Source organism: Silene latifolia, chromosome 6 (genome assembly GCF_048544455.1).
Source record: "Silene latifolia isolate original U9 population chromosome 6, ASM4854445v1, whole genome shotgun sequence".
NCBI lineage: Eukaryota > Viridiplantae > Streptophyta > Magnoliopsida > Caryophyllales > Caryophyllaceae > Silene > Silene latifolia.
This window is the reverse complement of record NC_133531.1, coordinates 90,326,608-90,346,025: the sequence shown is the minus strand read 5'-3', so window position 1 is coordinate 90,346,025 and position 19,418 is coordinate 90,326,608. Positions and strand designations below refer to the sequence as shown.

At 40.6% G+C, this 19,418-nt stretch overlaps 2 protein-coding genes, 1 long non-coding RNA gene and 1 other non-coding gene across 4 annotated transcripts; 3 read left to right on the top strand and 1 right to left on the bottom strand.

The window, feature by feature from the left end:
* Positions 1-3,318: 3,318 nt before the first annotated feature.
* On the bottom strand, positions 3,319-6,549 carry LOC141586979 (uncharacterized). Its single transcript, XR_012519678.1, has 3 exons — positions 6,386-6,549; positions 6,181-6,288; positions 3,319-4,394 (listed from the first exon to the last, which is right to left on the bottom strand). It is a non-coding gene; the product is annotated as an uncharacterized LOC141586979 (long non-coding RNA).
* Positions 6,550-7,079: 530 nt separating this feature from the next.
* On the top strand, positions 7,080-8,837 carry LOC141588336 (uncharacterized). Its single transcript, XM_074409783.1, has 3 exons — positions 7,080-7,088; positions 7,142-8,052; positions 8,228-8,837. The coding sequence occupies exons 1-3, from the start codon at positions 7,080-7,082 to the stop codon at positions 8,835-8,837; spliced, it is 1,530 nt and encodes a 509-aa protein (XP_074265884.1).
* A 1,656-nt stretch (positions 8,838-10,493) lies between these two features.
* Positions 10,494-11,414, top strand: LOC141588335 (uncharacterized). The gene has a single exon (XM_074409782.1). It carries the CDS (start codon positions 10,494-10,496, stop codon positions 11,412-11,414), a length of 921 nt encoding a protein of 306 aa, XP_074265883.1.
* A 7,548-nt stretch (positions 11,415-18,962) lies between these two features.
* On the top strand, positions 18,963-19,069 carry LOC141588866 (small nucleolar RNA R71). Its single transcript, XR_012519833.1, has one exon. It is a non-coding gene; the product is annotated as a small nucleolar RNA R71 (small nucleolar RNA).
* The last annotated feature ends 349 nt before the right edge of the window (positions 19,070-19,418 follow it).

Sequence of the window (19,418 nt, the reverse complement as noted above, 5' to 3'; positions counted from 1 at the left end):
GCACAAATTAAGCTTCCATGCAACTAAGTTTAACATGTGAAAAATTACTACCCAAACAAAAATTCACCAAACATACAAAAATCAAAAAACATGTGACGATCTTTCGTCGAGTAACTCGAAATATGTTACCTTAAGCTAGAAAATGAGCAATTAATCCTCAAAACCGAAACCCTAACCACCACTAACCGCTATCCTCTACAATATACGAGTCCCCGAACTCGTCTTCCAATCCTTCACCTAATTAAATAATAAAAACACAAAAATGAAGCACAAAACCGAAATCACCGAAATTTGGTCTTAAAAGAACTTAATGAAAATTGAAATTAGAACATACTAAGTCGTAGATCGTGGCGAGGGGATTCCGGAAAGGTAAATTATGCGAAAAACGGACAAGAAACGAAGATTTTATGACGATTTTGAGCTTGAATGTGTATGAAAATGGGGTTTTGGTGCTTTTAGAGGATGAACACCAAAGATTTCAGAAAAATAAAAGGAAAGGGGAGGGGGCTGTCACGCGTGAAAGAAGAAAGGAGGACAAAGTACGTGCGGGATTTTTAGTCGGGATTTTTAACGAGTCGGTTTTGACTCGTTTCAATAATAATTAAATCCGTAAGTCAAACGCAAATTCCGTCAAGTCCAAAGTCTTTAAACACGAGATTACAATAAAATTGAGTATTCACATGACCCATTTCCAAATTCGTTTACCCAACGTTCAAACGAATTGTCATTTTCCCCCCGATACGCCCTTAATTCAAAATAAAAGATTTTACACGGTTTAAACTATTTTTAAACATTTCAAAACTATCAAAATAAATACTTTTCTTCAAAATATAATAAAATTATATTTCTTTAAATTATTTTTACTTTAAATACTTAATTATCACTTTTATTTTGATTAATAAATTATTTCTGAAATATATTAACGGTCCGAAATTTACGGGGCGTTACAATCACCCCTCCTTTTAAAAAGTTTCGTCCTCGAAACTTAGAAGAAATTATAGTTATAAGAAAATATAGGTATCTTTTCAATGAAACGGTGATACTCTTGTTGATCAGACAAGAACATCCATATTCATATCAAGATATAAAAATACTTCTTCACCAATAAATGAGAAAACCCATTATTGGGACGTCACCAACAACGAGATTCAACATTCACTAATGTTAAAACCATTGAAAATCATAAAAGTATTTTCAAAATTTCAGTTTAAAATTCTATAGTAAGAACGATATCTTACTAAATTATGATTAACTAAGGCTTAGTAACTCGGAAAAAAAAATAAGAAAAGGGATCATTACATACAAAACGAGAAATAGTTTAGGTATCCAATTGAACACTAGGGTTGAGAGAGAGTGAGAAATCATTTTCGAATGTTATAGAAAAAGGTCAAATGAGTTTCATAAAGGCGAACACAACGGAACAAGCCAGGATAGCAAGAATGACAATTGTCAGAGATCGGAATTAGGAAGATCGGTACATCGAGAATGGTTCACTCAATTTTCCAACCACAGAGTCATCTTACTAGGTCCTACGAACATCAACAGGGCAACAATCAGAGGCCACACTAAACCAAAGAGCCATCTGAACCACTCATCGACAAGTCTATGCATAAGCTAATCCTTGAGACAATTCTATCCTCTACAATATTCCAATTCCAATAGAAAGATTCCTCAAAGGCTTCAATATAAGGTCCAAATTTACAATAACATTCAAAACAACTTTCATAAGCTTAAGGTTAAGGCTTCCAACAAAATTATATTCGTATCCAACTAGTATCAACTATGGGTTCCTCAATAATTCTACAAGGTTTTCATTTCAAAACAAGGTAGTAACATACCAATCCCAAAATCCGAAAAATCAATAGGATCTCACGTTCCTTTATCCTTTTATTTATTAAGGATTGCCAAAAGCGGAACTACACTCAACTACAACACTGTCCCATCATCTCAAGTACTCAATGCGACCTCAAGGTCTATAAAACTATAGGTTTAACAAATTCTTCTCAATACTAAGTCTCTCTCAACTCAGAAACTCTCAAGAGCCAATTAATACCAAATCACATCACCAATCCATTCTGGTCATCTACATCCCCAAGGAGTATTCTTTCAAATTTGATATCCTAAACTCACTTACCATCAAATTCTCAAGGAACAAGGTCATAATTGTAACAACACTTTATCACCTCAGAGTTCCTAAAATCATAAATTGAAATTAAGTTCCTTAGCCTAACAATTGGTGTCAACCATACCATTACCCTTTCTAGTTTCCAAAACAAGTGCTAAAACCTCCCAATAAAGTAGCTTACTCTCTCTTTCATACCATACCTCAAGTAGTAATCAATATCACTCACTAAAACCAACTAATAATCCCACATTTAACATTTCTCACACGGTAACATATACATTATCAAACCCTCATCTCCAAAGTGATTATGGAAGCCAATCCCAATCTCGACTACTTAGTCAATCCTATATCCTCAAGTCATATCTCACTAACTCCGTAAACATGGTCAATAAGGTACCAACTATACTAAGGAGATCAGGAGTGATAAAGGAATTGAGAAACGGTAAAACATTTTCCGAAGGGTGCATGAATCTGACAAGTTAGGAACTAAGGAGTCGGTCCGTAAAGATAACGGTTGACATAAATAAGAGGTATTCGAGTTAAGAAGATATCTCGGGCAAGAAGAAGATACGTAAAATTTGGCATAAAAACAAGGTTCAACGAACGTTAAAGGGAAGGAAAGGAGAATAGAAGCGGCACAATGAAAGGGTTACCGCTTATCAAACACTCATCCAAGCTTATGATCGATATGATAAGGTTACACCACTAAGGTGCTCAACAAAGCCCCAAAAGTCTACCAAATTATAAGACTAACAAGGACTCCACAATGGTAGGTATTTCTCAACTCAATTGGTTCTAAGAGCCAAAATCAATTCACTACACAAATTCATTTGTTACCACCCATGTCCCAAAGTACCTCCTTTACAATTCTCGTCATTGAACTTCACTTACTATGTCATCCCCAAGTACCATAGCTTGTCTACTCCATCATCTCACCACTTAATACTTCTAATCTCCGATACCATAAATTGGAATCACATCCTTGAACTCACGAACTACATTGAACAACATTCCACCAAAATTCCCAAATCCAGATATGATTGATAAGGTCAACCACGTGTCCTCAAATTTCGAAAGGTCAACAAGGGCTACTCTATACTAGATTTGGTCAACTTAAAAGGTTTAACAAACTAACTAATTCCAAAGTACAATACCAAACCATTAAGCAACGTCAATGTCTTATTGTATTCCTTTCAAGGCCTACAAGGATTAGGGCTAACTATCATTCCTTTAATTCTCCATAAGAAACATCGAGACTCTCAAATGAAGTAGCTCAGGTTCATTCCATCTTATGTGCTAAGGTAGTACCTCATGCTCAATCATCTATAACAAACAAGCTCTCAATAGACATAAATCCAAAGGTGTTCCTAAACTCACTAGGCTCTCATATCACGCACAACTAACAAGTCTAACCAAAGGATCCCAAGTTATATTCTCCTACACCACTCAAACCTTAACCAATCAACTTCTCAACTCGTTCACACACTCCAGAGTTACATTCTCACAAAACCGGGTTCTCTTGAACAAGGGGACTATCCTGTGGAATACAAGGTAGGTGTCCACATTGACTTTATTATAAGAAGAAAACGAACCTAAGATGGATCGGGAGAAAGAATTGAAAGGTAGTTACCCAGGGCAAGAGAAGAGGAATTTGAAAGACGAATAAACAACGAGATTGGAAAACTAAGGTAAGATTGCATTATCTACATCTATTGGAGAGCCATCTTACAAAAGAGAAAATCAATTAGTACCTAACAATTAGCAAACACAAACAGACTACCACATAAAATCCTAATTCTACCCATCCTACCCTTCTCTCAAGTTTATTATTTAAAGGTCAAGTGATTCTAAGTGGGGTGCACAAACGTGCGTCGGGAGCAATAGGCTCTGATACCAACTGTGACACCCTTAAATCTAGCCTTAATTATATACGTAAATTCTACAGAAAAACTGGTAGGATATGTTTGTAAATGGTTCAACTAGTCCAAAAACCTGCAATTTCAAAAAAATTTCTAACTAAACCATTCACAACCAATTCCAACTCAAGAAGAGTGTCATAACCCTGCAACAGCTGATAAACTAATTTACATACATAACTAAAGACGCGGAAATATAGGGATACAAACCAAAAATAGAAAAGGGAGACATATGTCCCTTCAAATAATATACAAACCAAAAGTGTAAAAGGTTGTCTAATAAAATAGCCAAAACTAGGTCCAAGGTTCCTTGCTCACTAGCCCGTCTGTGACCCCAACTAAGCATCAACAACCTGTCAATCGCATTTTATACAAACACGAAAGCCACAATTCAGTGGGGAGTAACTTCGAGTCCTCCCAGCCACGAATCGTCAAAATTAATGTAACATGTAATGTAACATGTAAACAATTTGATAAACCATTTACTTATCATGTATTCTAACAAATGACCCCTAAACTGACCAAACTAAACTATCATGTGAATCAGATAACAAATAGTAATCCAAACTTTATCAATCAGAACCGCTTACATCTCACCTATTACAATTCATAAAATCACCATACAAGAAAGGGCAATATATCAAAGACAGGCATAAGTTCTTAGTACGGTCAATAGTCACTTTGTAACTCAAGTCTATACCACGAGGTAGGGAAGGTAATCGAACCGGTATCTTGGCTCAGCGGTTACTATTAAGAAAACATGGCCAAGAGACAACACAACCCTAGCCTAAAATCTGCGCAGACCTAGACATGCGGATACACACCACCGCACCCAAGACTCACAACTTTTTTTTAAAACAAAGTGAAGTGAGTACCCTAAGGACACCACCGAAGGGTCGGCTAGTACTTAAGCTGACCCCATACTATCAAAATTAGTACCTGAGGTCATGCCCCAACTTGGATAAACATCCACTAGTCAGGAACACAAAGGCTATCAAGCAGTGAACATATACTCGTCAAAGACTATAAAGACCTATCTATGATGGAGGCCGAAATACTCACCTAGGACCTAGTCACAGCTAGTCCCAGCTTGAATACTTTAGCCCACACCACTCAAGACTCACCACACAAGTCAAGTAAGACACCCACTTAACCTTAAGAGGGCAAAAAGTCCTACTTACCAACATAAATTCTAACATTCTATCATGTGAAAGCTATATAAATGTCTATTTACAGCATACAATCCCAACAGTTCCTCAATAAGAATTCAATACTAATTTCCAATCCTAGCAATTATAACAATATAAAAGGCTTTAGGGGAAACTAGGGCCATTACTATAAAATAAGAAGCTATTTAAATTCAACTAACTAAATAAGAAACTATTTAAATTCAACTAATTACACATGTGAAATAGAGATATAATAAATGGCCTAAAACAAGAAAAAGGCCGATTATCAATTCATTCAACCGAATTTTTACCCGCAACCCCCCAGCCTGCGACAGTGGGTCAAATTGCGGTGACCAATCACTCAATTAATCGACATCGCATCGACCAAAGGGACTAAGGCTCGATTTTCCAGACAATCAACAAAACATTTCAATTATAGCTATAAAATTCATTTTGAGCCTATTAATTACAATTTCATTTTGTAAACTATCCTAACATGTGATAACTATTAATATAAGCACAATTTTTCCGTTAACATAATATTTGTTACTAGTATGCTTCAATTCAAACTACTACCCTTTTGTTACTTATACTATACTAATATTAATTAACCCGGAAAGACCAAGATTGCACGAAAACCCGCGAAACAAGCACGGACCGACCCGGGCCAACCATGGGCTAGCCGTGGGCCTACCACGGGCCTGCCACGGCCTGCCGGCTGCTGCCGGGCCCGCTGCCGGACCATTTCTCCTCTTTTTTTTTCATTTTTATACATTATAAGACCGTCTGAAAATTAATTAATCGTCCCCAATTCAATTTTGATAATTTAAACTACCAAAAGGCACAAATTAAGCTTCCATGCAACTAAGTTTAACATGTGAAAAATTACTACCCAAACAAAAATTCACCAAACATACAAAAATCAAAAAACATGTGACGATCTTTCGTCGAGTAACTCGAAATATGTTACCTTAAGCTAGAAAATGAGCAATTAATCCTCAAAACCGAAACCCTAACCACCACTAACCGCTATCCTCTACAATATACGAGTCCCCGAACTCGTCTTCCAATCCTTCACCTAATTAAACAATAAAAACACAAAAATGAAGCACAAAACCGAAATCACCGAAATTTGGTCTTAAAAGAACTTAATGAAAATTGAAATTAGAACATACTAAGTCGTAGATCGTGGCGAGGGGATTCCGGAAAGGTAAATTATGCGAAAAACGGACAAGAAACGAAGATTTTATGACGATTTTGAGCTTGAATGTGTATGAAAATGGGGTTTTGGTGTTTTTAGAGGATGAACACCAAAGATTTCAGAAAAATAAAAGGAAAGGGGAGGGGGCATCACGCGTGAAAGAAGAAAGGAGGACAAAGTACGTGCGGGATTTTTAGTCGGGATTTTTAACGAGTCGGTTTTGACTCGTTTCAATAATAATTAAATCCGTAAGTCAAACGCAAATTCCGTCAAGTCCAAAGTCTTTAAACACGAGATTACAATAAAATTGAGTATTCACATGACCCATTTCCAAATTCGTTTACCCAACGTTCAAACGAATTGTCATTTTCCCCCCGATACGCCCTTAATTCAAAATAAAAGATTTTACACGGTTTAAACTATTTTTAAACATTTCAAAACTATCAAAATAAATACTTTTCTTCAAAATATAATAAAATTATATTTCTTTAAATTATTTTTACTTTAAATACTTAATTATCACTTTTATTTTGATTAATAAATTATTTCTGAAATATATTAACGGTCCGAAATTTACGGGGCGTTACATTTAAATCATGTGATCGCACTATTGTTGAGGACACATTTCCCAACACAGCCGGTACCAGTGCTTAAACTTTCCGCCGATGATGTTGAAGGTGAGATCAATTACTGGTCGTCTGCTGTTTTCTGTTACATTTTGGGCGCGAAGCCTCCTAGTAGTGTGGTTACGGGATTTGTTAAGAGAGTTTGGCAATCATATGGAGTTGATCGTATTTCGTTTTTACCTAACGACATCTTCCTGGTTCGCTTTAAATCAAAAGAGAAACAGTTGGAAGTTGTTAGGAACGGTCATCTTATGTTTGATAGTAAACCGGTAATAGTGAAAGAGTGGACTCCTGATGTTGAATTAATTAAACATGATGTGCAATTGATTCCAATCTGGATGAAACTATATGGTTTAGACATCAAGTTTTGGGGTCCTGGGTGTCTATCAAAAATCAGTGGTTTAGTTGGGAAATTCTTGCGTTGTGATGAGGCTACTAGTAACCGTGCATTCCTTGGGTATGCTCGAGTCTTGGTTGAGATAAAAATTGGACAGGAATTCCCTATTGAGCTTGTTTTTGAGGATGAATTGGGAAAGACTCAGAGGGTAAGAGTTGTGTATGATTGGTTGCCCCTGTCCTGTGATAAGTGTAAGGGACTTGGGCATACAAACATTTGTGCGGGGGTCGATGGGAGAAAACCTCAGAAAGTTTGGCGGCCAAAGGCCAAACCACAGGTTAAACCTGCTGCTGCTAATATAAAAACTGTGAAACCAACTCAGACACCCATTGCAAAACCTGTTCCTAAGCCTGTCTCTCCTCCTATCTCAGTGGTCACACCTATGGTGGAGCCAGTTGTCATAATGGAGACTCCTGCTATAGGACAGGAAAGGAATGATAATGGTCAGTCATTGCCAAGGAGGTTCATCAGTAAGCTGTTAAGGAATGATTCTGGGGAGACTAGATTGTTTACCCCAAGAGGAATTACCTTCATGGATGCTCTGAACTTATCAATGCAAAAAGCAAGAACTGAAAGTAGGAAGAAATTGGGGTTCCAAGTTGATAATTCTGAAAATGGGTAGCTTGGGATTTTGGAATGCGCGTGGTATGAATAAACAACAAGATATTAGATGGTTTATTCACCAAAATAATTTAGGTTTATTTGGTTTAATAGAAACAAAAATAAAGGGGAGTAAGTGGAATAATGTTAGAAATACTATTTGTAATGATTGGTCTCTTTGCACAAATAACAGCCATCACCCTGGTGGTCGTGTTTGGTTACTTTGGGACCCTAACCTCTATCAGGTAGATATCTTAAACATCACTGAGCAATGTATTCACTCAAAGGTGTATGATAAAATGCTGAAGGTGTCTTTCTTTTTCACTCTTGTCTATGGTTTTAACAAGATACAGGAAAGAGAGAGTTTGTGGGAGAGTATTAAAGGGTATAGTGTTTCTGTTGTTGGGCCTTGGTTAGTTTGTGGGGACTTCAACAGTATAACCTCTGTGGATGAAAGAATAGGGGGTGCTGATGTCACATGGGCTGAGATTGCTCCCATGAGAAGTATGATGAGTGGGTGTAACCTTTATGAGCTTAAGGTGACTGGTTCTTACTACACTTGGAATAACAAACATGAAAATGATACAAAGGTTTACAGCAGACTGGATAGGGTGATTGTCAATGATGATTGGATCCTTTCTTATCCTGATTCTGTGGCCCAGTTCTTGCCTGAAGGTCTATATGACCATTGCCCATGTGTGATCACTCTGACTGAGAAACATATGAGGAAGAAGTCTTCATTTAAGTACTTTAATATGTGGTCTATGGCTGCAAACTTTTCTGAAGTGGTCAAGGAGGGGTGAAATTGTGATATTCAGGGTACACCCATGTTCAGAGTTGTTAAAAAATTGAAGGGTTTAAAGAAGAAGTTGAAGAATCTGGATAAGGAACAGTTCAGTGATATTGAGAACCTTACTCATGTTACTGAACTTTCCTTAAAGCATTTCCAAGACCAGCTCTCAAAGGATCCTTTGAATCCTGAGTTGTGCAATGCTGAATGAGAATGTGCACAGGACCTAGTAAATTTAACTAAGGCTAGGAATTCTTTTCTAGCTCATAAAGCAAAGGAGAATTGGGTAAAAAATGGGGATGAGAATACTGCATTCTTTCATGCTAGTATTAAGAGAAGAAGGGCCTATAACAGGGTTTATCATATCAAAGACAAAGAGGGGAAGCTGTGTACTACACCTCAAGGAATCAAATCTGCCTTTGAGGAGTATTACATAGGTTTGCTTGGCTCTTCTAATGGGGTGACTCCTATTCATAAGGGGGTCATTAGAGCTGGTAAGTGTTTAATTAATGAGCACAGGGAGATTCTTACCAGAGTTGTTACTGATGATGAGATAAAAAATGCAATGTTCTCCATCCCTGGTTCTAAAGCCCCAGGTCCTGATGGGTATAGCAGCCAGTTCTTCAAGGACTCGTGGGCCATTGTAGGGAAAGACATTTGCAGTTCTGTTAGAAATATGATTAGCTCAGGGAAAGTGCTGAAGGAAGCTAATAACACCACTCTCACCTTGATCCCTAAAGTTGCTGTACCAGACAATGTTACTCAGTTCAGGCCCATTGCCTGTTGTAACACTGTTTATAAATGTATGGCTAAGGTGTTATGTTCAAGGTTAAGCTGTGTTTTGCCTGATATCATCCACCCTTCTCAGAGTGCTTTTGTTGCAGGGAGGGATATTGTGGGCAACATTTTAATATGCCAAGACCTCATCAAATTATATAATAGGAAGATTTGTTCCCCTAGAATCATGATGAAGATAGACCTTCAAAAGGCGTATGATTCAATTGAATGGAGTTTTTTACATGATATGCTAGTCCATCTCCAATTCCCTAAGACTAGCATTGATCTTATTATGCAATGTGTGTCTTCCCCTTCTTACTCTTTGGCTCTGAATGGGGATGTTTTTGGTTTTTTCAAAGGGAGAAGAGGGTTAAGGCAAGGGGACCCTCTTTCCCCCTTGCTGTTTACTATATGTCTGGAGTATTTGAGTAGACTGTTTGGAGTGCTGCACAGGTTACCTGGGTTTAAATTCCATCCATTATGCAATAAACTCAGCCTGAATCACTTGTGTTTTGCAGATGATTTGTTGCTATTTAGCAGGGGTGATTTGTTTTCTATTACTCTAATGATGAGGGCCTTCAGTACTTTCTCTTTGGCGTCTGGACTCCACATGAACAGTAGCAAATCCAGTTTCTATTGTAATGGGGTGGGTGAGAGTCTGGTAAACGATATTGAGGCTCTTACTGGTATGAAGAGAGGCAGTATCCCCTTTAAGTACCTGGGTGTCAAAGTAATGCCTAAAAGACTGGGGGTGCTTGATTGTCAGTGCTTAGTTGATAAGGTCACTGAGAGGATACAGAGAATAGGGGCTAAACAACTGTAATATGCAGGGAGAGTTGTCCTTATTTCTGCAGTGCTTAGTGCTCTTCATAGTTATTGGGCAAGAATTTTCATGATCCCAAAACTTGTTCTAAAGAAGATTGACACAGTTTGTAGAGCTTTCCTCTGGTATGGTACTGAGAACAAAGAACGTCCTCATTTGGTAGCCTGGAATCAGATCTGTCAACCAAAGAAAAAAGGAGGTCTTGGTTTTAAAAATCTCTATCAGTGGAACATTGCTCTCATTGCAAAGTATGTGTGGTGGGTGGAGAAGAAAGCTGATCTATTGTGGGTCCGTTGGGTGCATGATATTTATATAAAAGACAGAATATGGAAGGACTATGAGCCTTCTATAAGTTCTAGTTGGGCATGGAAACGTATTTGTGCAGTTAAACACCAACTAAAGCATCACATGTTTGATGATGACTGGAGAAGGAATGATCAGGAGTACTCTGTACAGCTGGGCTATTCTTGGCTGGCAGAGGATGTTGCTGATGTTCCATGGTACCCTTGGATCAGAAATAGGATAATGCTCCCCAAGCATGAGTTCTTTATCTGGTTGGTTGCTCAAAACAGATTGCTCACTCAGGATAGATTGATGAAGATGGCTATTATTCCTGACAATTGTTGTTTCTTATGTGGAGCAGCTGAGGAAAACCTTTATCATCTCTTTTTTCTGTGTCCTTACAGTCAGCATTGCAGGCAGCAGATTGCAGTCTGGTTGGGGTCCCCTATCCCTGATCAGAATGTGATTTCTTGGTGGTTAGGGCATAGGGATAGGTCTTTATTGAGGAAGCAAATTGTTGCAGCTTGTTTGGCACATGTAATGTATAGCATATGGCAGGTGAGGAATAGGTGTCGGCTTGAAAATATATTGACTTTGCCTGCTGTTGTTATAAAGCAGGTGAAGAAGCTTTTTCTTATGCAATTGAGAGCTAGTTGTGTTGGTTCCAGTATTAGGAGTGTGCAAGACTGGATAACACGACTAGAATGAGTCTTGTAATGAGCTAGAGAGTGATCTCTGGAAAATTTGTTTGGTTGGGCATTAATATAATCACTTACATTTCCCCAAAAAAACCTTTACTCGCCCTCGAGTAAACTCAAAACTATACACTAATGGAACGGAAAAATAACTCAGAGCTAGCTTAACTTGTCTACTTGAACCAATTTAATGCAACAAAATTTAACAGTTAAAGCTAAGCAGTCAATACGCAAACGAATTATAAGCTGTTCAGAAATATAGCCGACCTATCGACCTTGCAAGACCAACAAAATCGGACTCTCTCGTGGTCACTCTTCTCTCATGAAGCAAAGGGTGAATATTATATGTAAAAGAGAGAATAAAAGACAGTCACTCACCTAACTGCGACCTACATAGCATGCATGCAACAAAAATGAAAGACAATTCAAGTACTAATGCACACACTCCAACCAATAATGTCCGTCACAACCGAGGGCTTACAAATAATTTGGAAATAGTGAGGTTCAGGTGAGAAAGGCAAAACATGTTATGGAAATGTGGAGGTAAAAGCGTCAAGCTAGTTCCTAACAGGACCATAATGAAACCATCCTAATCTCAACTGACTGAAAGACTAAGTACAAGGGCCCTTCATTTGGCACAAAACTCACTAAACTCAAACACAATCTCCTCAAAAAAATATGGGATAGAACGGAGGAGTCAGACGGTCACAAAGTTCCCTTTTTTAATACCGTCTGAAAGGACTAACTGAAATAATACAACTCTTTTTTTTTCAAACTTCTTTTCTTTTTTCTTTCTCCTGATCTCACGTTTCCAGCTTCCTTTTTTCATTTTTTTTCACTTTTTTTTTTCTTTTCTTTCTTTTCACGTTTTCTTCCTCCTTTTTTTTTTCTTTTCCAATACTTTTCTTTTTTCATAATCCCTTCCTTTATTTTCCAACAACTCCATACAAAAGAGATACGGCCAAACTGCAGACGAAAACTCATACCACAAAAGACATACTAACTAGCTTGACTAGGCAGGCTTAGTTTGGGATGTAGCTAATGGGTCAAAAAGGCAAGTTTTGGCTAATGTGGAGCTAAATGGGTGAAAAATATAAGGAAAGGGAAATTTGCAAGCACCTCCCTGCGTGTGACACCAACCACAAACCCGAATATGTGCATTTGACGAGAAATTGAATGTCATAAATGTGCAAAATAGACGAACATGCTATGCAAGGAGTACTACTCAAAATTCCTAATGAACTGGTCATGGATGTCATCAGTTATGGCTCTAAAAACTCAGAATTTTTAAGTAGTTTGCCAATTTATAGGTCAAGTCTAAACAGTCAGCTTATATTTAAACAGAAATTCGTAGATTATGCGTATGACAAAGCTAAAAACTATCAACAGAAGTGCAAGGCTCAAGTAAATTGACAAGTTATAGTGCATTGTCATCATGGAAATCTACCGTTCCGACTCAACCTATATGCAAAAGTAAACGTGAAATTTTTTTTTTTGAATTTTTGAAATTTTCTAATTTTTTGGATTTTTGATTATAAATGAAATAAACAACAATGCAAGCTGAAAAATAAACGTGAATGCAAAAACAAATGCAGATGCAGACTCAAAAGGATGCAATATAACCTCCCCAAACCAAAACGGACAACGCCCTCGTTGTCCTCCAGCATACACCAGCAGAAATATGGGGGAACGGGAATATACAACCTATAAACAAAATAAAAGCAAAAAAAATAAAGAGGAGACAAAAATAAAAGAGTAAGAGATACATACAAAATACGAACTTCCCCAAACCAGCCAGAAAACTGGGGAAATGAGTAGACCAGTAGCTACTCGTCAGCGTCGTCGCCGTCTCCATCTCCATCCACCCGGTACTCCGGGTCTCTCTCCTCCTCTCTCCTCCTCTGCTCCTCAGCACGAGCTCTCTCCACTGCCACCTCAGGGTCCTCGTCCTCCTCCTCGTCCTCTGACGCCGGGTACCCCTCAGCTGGGTACCTGAAGAAGGAAGGGTGTGGCCAACCCTCTGGGATCGGTCTGTGTCGCCGCAAGTGGTACTCGTACAGAGGGTGTAAGGTCAAAGCTAAGTCCCTCTCCATACGTGCCTGATGCTCTGCCATCTTAAGCAACAAACCGTAAACGGCGCCCCCTTTGTCCTGGACCTCGGGCACCACAAAAGGAGGAGGTGGTACGTAAGTAGCCGATAAGACCGGCTCAGACTGGTCAGTGGGAGGTGGAGTAGGAGTGGTAGTAGTAGTGGGAGAGGGGGTCGGATCGGGACTAGCCGTGGAAGACTGGGTACTCCCTGAGGGTGTAGACCCCTCTCCAGTCTCAAATCGCCGCTTCTTGGCGGCGGGTGCATCGGGAGGTGGTCGAGGCTGAAGTGGAAGGTGAAGTAGAGGCAAGGCAGGCAGACGGTGGCTCTTTACCACAGTAGGTAAGGGCTCAAGACGGGGGAGACTGTCACAAGGTAAGTCTACAGACAAGGAGCCGTCAATCTTCCAAGTCTGGTAGTCTGGGGTTAGCCAATGCTGAGAGAGCATGGCTTCCAGACTCAGTAACCTCTCTCCCGTGAGGTACTGCAGGTCACGAGGCCAAGTGGGGAAGAGGGAGCGGGCAAGAATGGTGGCTATGCCACCGCAGGCAATGGTTCCCGTCTCCTTCAGCCCCTGGTCGTGGAGGTACTCGGCGGTCAGGTAAGCTATGTTGAAGGTAAAAGGACCTTCACAGTCGACGTTCAGGTAACCTCCCAGGATGGAGAGCTCGCGGTTCGTTATGTTGTTCGGCTCCTTTCGGCCGAAAATAGAGCTCCCCATCAGTCTGAGGAAACAACGGACGGGGGGAAGGTGGACCTGATGGAGCTTTCGCTCCTGAAAAGTGGTCTGGGCCAGACACCGCCAAACCTGACGGTAGACCTTCCTCGGGTCTGATTTCACGCCCGTGGAGGTAAGGTCAAGTAACCTACCAAACTCCGCTAGAGGCATCGGAAAAGTCCGGTTAAACAACCGGAAGGAGACTGAAAGACTGTCGGGGTCAGTCTCGTGTGCATCTGGGGAGAAGGTAAAAGAGCTGAAAACTCGAGACTCAGCTCTAAAAAGGTATGGCATTTCATAGTAATGAGCCCAGGCATCCCCGTGACCCGTAGTAAAGTACAGACTGACTCGTAAATGCCGAGTTTATCTAATGCCGATTTATCCAAAAATCGGGAAGGCACATGTACACACTTCAGCAGGTTATAAAATTTCTTACGGTGTAAAGCGTTGACGAATAATACCTGCGGGTAGTCTGGGTGAGAGTCGAGGGAAGTGTCCCCTCGAACTGTGACTGTCCCAGAAGTAGAAGCAGAAGCAGAAGCAGCAGCTGTAGGAATGCTAGGAGCGGAAGTAGAGGTAGAAGGAGCAGGAGGAGAGGTGACTAGGGCTGGCGTAGAACGAGACTGTCTACGACCCCGGTCTCTGGAACGCAAAGCAGCAGCCCGCTCTCGGACGGTGTAAGGAACCGGGCAGCTCTGAAGGCAGCTGCAACCGCAGGTGAGTCCGCCACAGGTGTAAAAGTGGTGGCTGGTGTACATGTAGTGGCTGCTGTGGCCACCACTGAAGAAGAACTAGCAGCAGTGCTAGCACGGGTGGTGACCGTAGTGGAAATGGCGGCGAATCGAGCTTCCGGTGAGCTAGTCAAGCAAAAAACTCCCCGCAGTGAAACTAGGAACACTGGGGCTGCAGTGGTGACTAAAGTGGTGGTAGTGGCAACAGCAGGGGCCACTGACTCACTCAAGGACGGACTGGAGGATGAACTAGTGGAGGGTAAAGAACTAGAATCCATCCTGCAAACATAGGGTAAGGGATATGAGAGGAAAACAATGGTTAACAGAGGCTAAAACAACAGAAAATCAGCATGTGAAACCATAAACACTCCCCTACCAGTCGAAAATTTCGACCTACAGCATACAATTTCCAACAATTCCTCAGAAATTTCAAATCAGCATGTAAGCAGCAGTAGGAGACGGGATAACAGTTAACAACAGTAGCTAGCAAGCAATGACTGAGGTTAATTAAAGCATGAAAACATATGAATCCGTCTGACAGTCGAAAATTTCGACTGAGAAGCCCTAATCGCGAAATTTCGCACAAAACTCGAATTAAACATGATAAGCGTTGACAGGGGTGTGATAACAGCCGAAACAGCAGCAAGTTAACGATAATGAAGCTAATTTAGACGAATCACAGCAGCAATAGCCAATTTGACAATCGAAAAAAAAATCGACAGTCCTGAATCTATATCGCAAAAATCATGTAAAATTCGAAAAAGGCATGTGATAAACAGCGAGGAATTGGGATTAATCAACAAGCAAGAAGAATCAGGGCAAATAACACAATTAAAGTCGAAAAAATTCGACCAACATGGATTTTTGAACCCTAAAATTTCGATTTTTTTCTCATAGAAATGCAAAAATAATGAAATTAAAATGCAATGAAGCTAGAGGAAACACTTACTTGATGAATACAACCTACAAATGCAATTAATCTTCAATCAAACAAGCAAAACACGCGATTTTTCAGTCGAAAAACCCGCAAACCCTCTTTAAAATCGTGAAAACGAAAACAAATAAAGGGAAAAACAAAGGGCTTTTGAAGATCAATTAGCAAGGAAGTGATTGTAGGTGGCGGATTTGGAGATTGGGCAAGAAAATATGGGATTTGGGGATGAGTTTGATCGCAATTTAGGGGGTGTTAGACGAAATTAGGGATAAAATGAAATTAGAAACAAAAGGAAGAGTTTAAGTTTAGAAAAACTCCCGTGTCCTGTTCATTTCCCTCGATCGAGCGGTTTTAAACCACTCGATCGAGCACTGTTGATGCTTCTGTTGCTCGATCGAGTAGAATTCACTCGATCGAGAAGTCCCACTTTATGCTTTGCTCGATCGACTGGAAAAAAACACTCGGTCGACCAGATTTTCACTCGATCGAGTAAAAAAAGTACTCGATCGAGGACTTTTCTCGCGTAAGCTTCTTGATTTTCGTCTTTTCTTCCTCGGAATGCGTAAAACTTCCCCAAACCTGCATAAAAACAAGTGCAAAAATTTCCCAAAATACCAAATACGCATAAGGACATTCTATAGTCTGACGTCTACGCTAAAAACTGTCTAAAACTAATTGTCCTAATTAAAACGCAAAACAACAAATTCAAAAGAAATTCAAAAATTATCTATTACAAGGTATTACACGGGGCATTTCCCCGCTCAATTCCCAATAAATTTCAGTAGCCCCTCGGTGGGCTCCTGACTGGAGGACGTCACCTCAGCAACATTGACTGTCCTCTTCAACTTCCATGAGCATGAATTATCACTTGAAACGGTAGGAGGGGAGTAGTTCACATCTACGTAAGCGCGAACTTTCCTCGTCCTTGCTCCTTCATCACCAGCTGTAGCGTCATCATCTTCAATTTGATTGACTTTAATTACACCATGTCCTTTGACAACTCCTTCATTGCTTTCATATGTACCTGCGGCAAGGAAAACAGACGAACTGTCCTCCTTTTTGCTCTCAGTCTGAGGCGGAGGGATAACAATAGCAGCACAATTCTCCAAATTTTCAACTGAAGTGTCAATAATAGGATCAATAGAAGAGAGGGCATTGCAAGGCTGAGCTTGCATGGGAGCCCTCCGGAACTTAGACTGATGAAAAATCAGCTCCTCGTCCCCTACCTGAAAGGTCAAAGTCTTACCCCGACGTCTATAATCGCACGGGCGAGAGAGCGAAATGGTCTCCCTAAAATGATAGGGGTGTGTGCATCTTCGGGGATGTCTAAGACAACAAAATCAACGGGAATAAAGAACTTCCCGATCTGAACAGGTACGTCTTCTACTACACCTAGTGGCCGTGATAAACTCTGGTCGGCCATCTGGAGAGTCATGTTGGTGCAACTCAGCCTTGTTAAACCAAATCTCTTAGCCAGAGACAACGGTAAGACACTCAAGCTAGCGCCTAAATCGCATAGCGCGTTATCAATCAAATTCATACCGATATGACACGGAATTGAAAAACTACCCGGGTCTGACTGCTTAGGAGGTAACTTATTTTGGAATAGGGCTAACCCCACCTCAGTCAAAGCTACGGTCTCACTATCATTAATATTCCTCTTACGACTCAAGATTTCTTTCATAAACTTTAGATAAGAGGGTACCTTTGTCAGCAACTCGGTGAAAGGCACAGTGACTTCCAAGCTTTTCAGAAGTTCGACAAATTTGCCGAATTGTTGATTAGCCTTTGTGTTCTGCAGCCTCCTCGGGAAAGGAACCGTGATAGGTATCTCGAGTCCCTTGTTTCTCTCTTCCAAAGTGTCTTCCGAAGCAAGTTCTGTATCCTTTGGACGCTTCTTACCTCTCGAACGAGGTCTTTCCGGTGATTTCTCGCTTAAACGAGCACTAGCAGGCTCTCGAATAAGCTTCCCGTCATCAATACTACTCGATCGACCAATTTGCTCACTCGATCGAGCAGTTTCTTCATCAATGTCAGTCGATCGAGTACAATTTCCACTCGATCGACCAACTCCATTTTCCTGTTCACTCGATCGACCAGAAAAACTGCTCGATCGACCTGTTTCTTCACCATTTCTACTCGATCGACCACCTGAAATCAGTCGATCGAGCACTTTCTTGGCTGACAGCTCGTTATTTTCGCCAGAACACTGTTCATCATCAGTTTTGGCCATCCTCGGGTCTGATTTCTGTACTTCCGGTCCCTCGTAAGAAAGACCGCTTCTCAACTCTATCAAATTTACCGTCTCATGTGGATTCTTCTCGTTTTGAGTCGGTAAATGACCCTGCTTTCTTGTGGATTGATTCGTGGCCAATTGGGCAACTTGAGTTTCAAGTGCCTTTATGGACGCATCTTTCTGTTGATCACTTGAATTTCTTTGTTGATCACTCAGCTGAAGCTGCTTTGTAAAGGCTTGCAACATGGACTTAAGCTCTCCAATTTCACTCACCCCACCGGAAGATGATGCACCATGGTTAGGAGGATTGAAAGATGGAGGCTTCTGATAGCCTTGTTGATTCTTATGTGGAGGAATATACGGCTGTTGCTGGTTCGGAGGAGGAGTAGGATTGAGCACATTTTGGCTTGTCCACCTCAAATTGGGATGGACATTCGGCTCATAATAAGTATTCGTCTGCCTGTAATGTTGAAAGGCAGCGCATGACTCAAAAGGACTAGGACAATTCTCTGAAACATGTCCCTCCGCTCCACATCTTCTACAGACGAAAGGACCGTCTGAAACAGCATTTACCTGATACATCCCTCCTTTGGAAGGTCCTCCCAACTCATATTTGTCAAATCTCGCAGTAAGAGCTTCTAGTGCAGCTACAGAAGAAGATTCAACAGCTCTTCTTTGATTGCCTCTGGAGTTCCCATATTCAGCCTTATGGGTGGCCAAATCATCAATGATCTTCCACCCCTTAGTCTCTCCCATGTTCTCAGCAAATCGGCCATTGGCTGCAGCATCCAAAATAGCTCTCTGATCGTCGTACAGCCCATTATAGAACTGATTACAAAGGCTCCACTTCTCGAACCCATGGTGCGGAATGGTTCGCACCAGCTTCTTGAAACGGACCCATGCTTCATGAAAGTTCTCATCAGGTCCCTGTTTAAAGCTCGTGATCTGAGCTCTAATGGCAATAGTCTTCGAGGCGGAGAAGTACTTCTTGTAAAATGCTAAAGCGAGCGAATTCCAGTCTGTTACCCCATGAGCAGCCCGGTCCAGATCCCTATACCACTCCCTTGCAGCATCGCGGAGTGAGAAAATAAACATGGTTTCTTTTATCTGATCCGGTCACGCCACCAAAGGTGGGGGTATGGAACAAAGAATAATCGATAAAGGTTTCCATGTGCTTAGTGCATTTTCATTGCGCTCCCCCAAATTGGTTTCCCTCAACTAAATTGATATAGGACGGCTTCGGCTCGAATTTTCTTGCGTCCCCGTGTAATACAAATCCCTTATAGAGATTCGCCGTTGTCGGCTCGAG